Genomic DNA, 3579 nt, shown 5'->3' with positions numbered 1-3579 from the left:
CGTGAGGAATAGACACCAGAAAGGGCTAGTAGGTATAACCAAAAAAACAAAAGAGAAAATAGTACATGAAAGCTTGCAAAAGAATTTGTAACCCTATTACACTTTGGTTTTCGGAGACTTGCATTTGAGGGTAATAAAGTTGTCGGGAATAGGTTGCCGTGTAAAACTTCCACAACTCTCGTGCTTTGTTTTGCTCCGATAGGTATATATGTTTGCCACTCTGTGAAGAGTTGCAATGAGGGAAGAGCTCACGTACTTGTCCTTCTTTGTCCAGTTGAATTTTCTAAAGGTTGTTTTGTATTTTGTAGACAAGCGTATTAGATGAAGGAGAGAGACATAATTAAAGAGAGAACTTCAAGATATCATTTTACAAACCTAATATCTGAGATACAAAGAAACTTCTATATATATAGAAACTTTCAAACATAGGTGACATATATATGCCAACAGCTGATGCATATAATGATCATGTTCTTAATTAACACACATATGCAGCAGGATTTATTAGAAACTCGAACTCACTATCAAACAAAACATAAAATTGTAATTTGATCACACCAGATAGATTTATTACGTTTTCTTCTGGTATTCGGCTCAAATATTTTCTTCACTTATTTTGGTTAACCTGACCTTCAACCCATGCTTCATCATAAGTACCATGGAAGCGCTAGGAATAACCGGGTGACCTTCTACCAGTTCAATGTGATAATGATAAATGATTGTAGATGCCACTATCTTTAGTTGAGTGAAACTCATGTCCTTACCTAAGCATGTCCTGGGCCCACCACTAAATGCCACGAACTTGTTAGATGGCTCATGTTTGATACCTCCTTTCTCTGAAATCCATCTTTCAGGCTTGAATTCCATGCAATCCTTACCCCATATCTTTTCCATCCTTCCCATGCCATAGTAATATAGAATAATCCTGGTGTTTTGACTAACTTGGTGGCCACTTGGAAGGATTTCTGGCTGTAATGGAATTTTGTGGTTAAAAGGAACAGCAGGGTAAAGCCTTAAGGCTTCGCATAGAGCCCCATGAAGATAAACCAGTTTTCCTACCTCTTTGGAATTCCAGTTCTTCTGATCAGCTACTCTCATCTCCAGAAACGTCTGAATCTCCTCTCGGATCTTTTCCTCTACGATTGGATTTTTTGCAACGAGATAGAAAAACCATGAGAGAGTTGTGGTAGTTGTATCTCTCCCTGCGCCCATTAGGGTCACTATGGTATCCCTTACAAAGTTTTTGGGAGGATATCCAAAATTGCCGCTTTGGCTTTTGAACTCTGTTACCAGGGATGTCACTAATCCAAAACTTTCATGAAAATGTTCACTTTCCATGTTACTGGATTCGTGTTGTATTCTAGCTAAGCACTTGTCTACAAAGTGATCAACTGCATTGTATGCCTCACTCAGCTTCTTCTCGTTCCCCATTTTCAGTAGTCGTTGTAGTTTCCAAAAGATTGGGGGCATAAGATGCCTGTACAACATGCCTTCTGTAATATCTACCCAGGCTTTCTCACACGGAATGTAAGGAAAATTGAGAGACAAGCTTTGAGGGTCATAGTCTAAGAGCACCTTGCATATAGTGTCAAAAGTGAATCTTTGAAATACGTCCTGCAAATCGATCTCCATGCCCGTTTTGGAAATAGACTCTAATACTGGCAAAAGCCCACTTTCCACCTTCTTCCAGACAACTGCTTCAAGAACACTTTGAAAGTTGGGTTGTCTAAAGAGAGACTTGATGGTTTTGCGGTGAATTTCCCATAAATGTCCGTCGATATTAACAATTCCATCTCCAAAAATGTCGAACAATTTACGGTAATTTTGCCCTTTTGGATAATTAGGAAAGTTCTTGCTCAAAACATGGTGGATGTCTAATGGGTCTGTGGTAAGGAGCATATCCATGTTGGCAAACCAAGGCCCTCTCAACATGAAAGTACCGCCACTACGATTAAGATATATGGCCAAAACATCATGGAGTCGGTGCAAGTTTGTGAGAATTTCAGAAAACAAACCAAGAGGCAGCCAATTTCTATCCTTGAGAGTTTTTAGCTTTTGAGGTTGGTAATGAAAAACAAGAAAAGAAAGGAAAATGATAATGATCAGATATTCAAGGAAAACCATATTGAATAAACACAAAGATGAACTTAGGTTAGACGGCAAGGAGGTTAAGCAATACAGTGGTATATATAAAAGAAAAACACTCCATGCGGCATGTACCTACTAACATACACTATTAATTTTCAATAGACAAAACTACACAAATGGTCATCATAGTTTACTAAAAGTCACAAACTCAATTTTTACTAAAACATTTTGAAGAACATGGTTTATGTAGTTTCCAAAACTTGTGTGAAATGTTTTTTTTTTTCTTTTTTGCTAAAGGTGTGAATTTTGTTAGTTAAGCCCTATCACGTGCGTTGAATATCGGGGTAATTTGGTATTTTCAAGTTTAGCAGAGACAAAGTTTGTCAACATGGGTAAACCACATGAACTATTTATGTAATTCTCTCTCTCTCTCTCTCTCTCTCTCTCTCTCTCTCTCTCTCTATATATATATATATATATATATATATATATATATATATATTAGAAAAACTGAATAAATTAAACGAAAAACACTAACAAGATGCTAGTGAAAAAAGATTACAAAGAGTTTAAAAGAAGGTTTTCAAGCCATAAATTCCAATCAATGTGGAGTTTATGTTTCTTATGCACTACCCAACAATACGTGAAAGAAACAATATCATCCAATATAGTATCCAACCTAGGCGTAACACGATCGAAAATGAGTTTATTCTTGTACTTCCAAATATTCCACCAAGTAATAGAGAGAATAACATCCATGAGCAGCTTTCGGGTAGCAGTGGCAGCAGGCAAAGCTGGAAAACGAAATCCTCTAACTCCATAGTTGTTTGGATCGAAGGGAACTCAAGATCTCACCACTTCTAAACCTTGGCTAAAACATCTTTCAAGATATCACACTCTAAGAAGGTGTGATAATGATTCTCTAAATGATCCCACATATAGAATAAAGATGACTAGGAACATGAATACCTCAAGCAATCGGGATATCTTTAGTGAGGAGCCGATTAAACATATATCTCCAGTGAAATATATTAATCTTTATATGAATAAACGTATTCCAAGTTGTATGTCTAGAACCATGAGGTAACGTAAAATCATCAATAAGATGGCCGGTATCCTTAACTGTGAAATCAGCCCCATTGCCCAAATCCCAAATCCAATTGTCAGAATGACTACAAAAAAACACACTACCCAACATCTCAATCAAAGTCGTGAATTAAGACATTTCAACCCCTCCTATTGGTTGTCTCCTCCAGCTTCAATGCCACAACTGATCAACTATCCGATCAATAATAAGGTAGTCTTGATTAGAATCTAACGCCACAAGTCTGGAAAAAACTTGATCAAAAGTGACATCCCCAACCAAAATATACTTCCTAAAAACCTTATGTGTACCATTCCCTATAGATTTCTTAATAGAATTAACAGGAACAATAAACGACCATACCCCTTTAACTGTACTACCTCTACAACGAATAGCAAAACCTCATG

The 3579-nt window shown here is 37.0% G+C and overlaps 1 protein-coding gene across 1 annotated transcript; it reads right to left on the bottom strand.

Moving 5' to 3' along the window:
• Positions 1 to 340: 340 nt before the first annotated feature.
• LOC145070848 (alkane hydroxylase MAH1-like) lies at positions 341 to 2152 on the bottom strand. Its single transcript, XM_079017805.1, has 2 exons — positions 1060 to 2152; positions 341 to 969 (listed from the first exon to the last, which is right to left on the bottom strand). Exons 1-2 carry the CDS (start codon positions 2122 to 2124, stop codon positions 595 to 597), a joined length of 1440 nt encoding a protein of 479 aa, XP_078873931.1. The 5' UTR covers positions 2125 to 2152; the 3' UTR covers positions 341 to 594.
• Between the last annotated feature and the right edge of the window lie 1427 nt (positions 2153 to 3579).

This window comes from Lactuca serriola, chromosome 8, assembly GCF_051521515.1.
Source record: "Lactuca serriola cultivar US96UC23 chromosome 8, Lser_US96UC23_V15, whole genome shotgun sequence".
NCBI lineage: Eukaryota > Viridiplantae > Streptophyta > Magnoliopsida > Asterales > Asteraceae > Lactuca > Lactuca serriola.
Note: the sequence above shows the minus strand (reverse complement) of the source record. Positions and strands in the feature narration are given on the sequence as shown.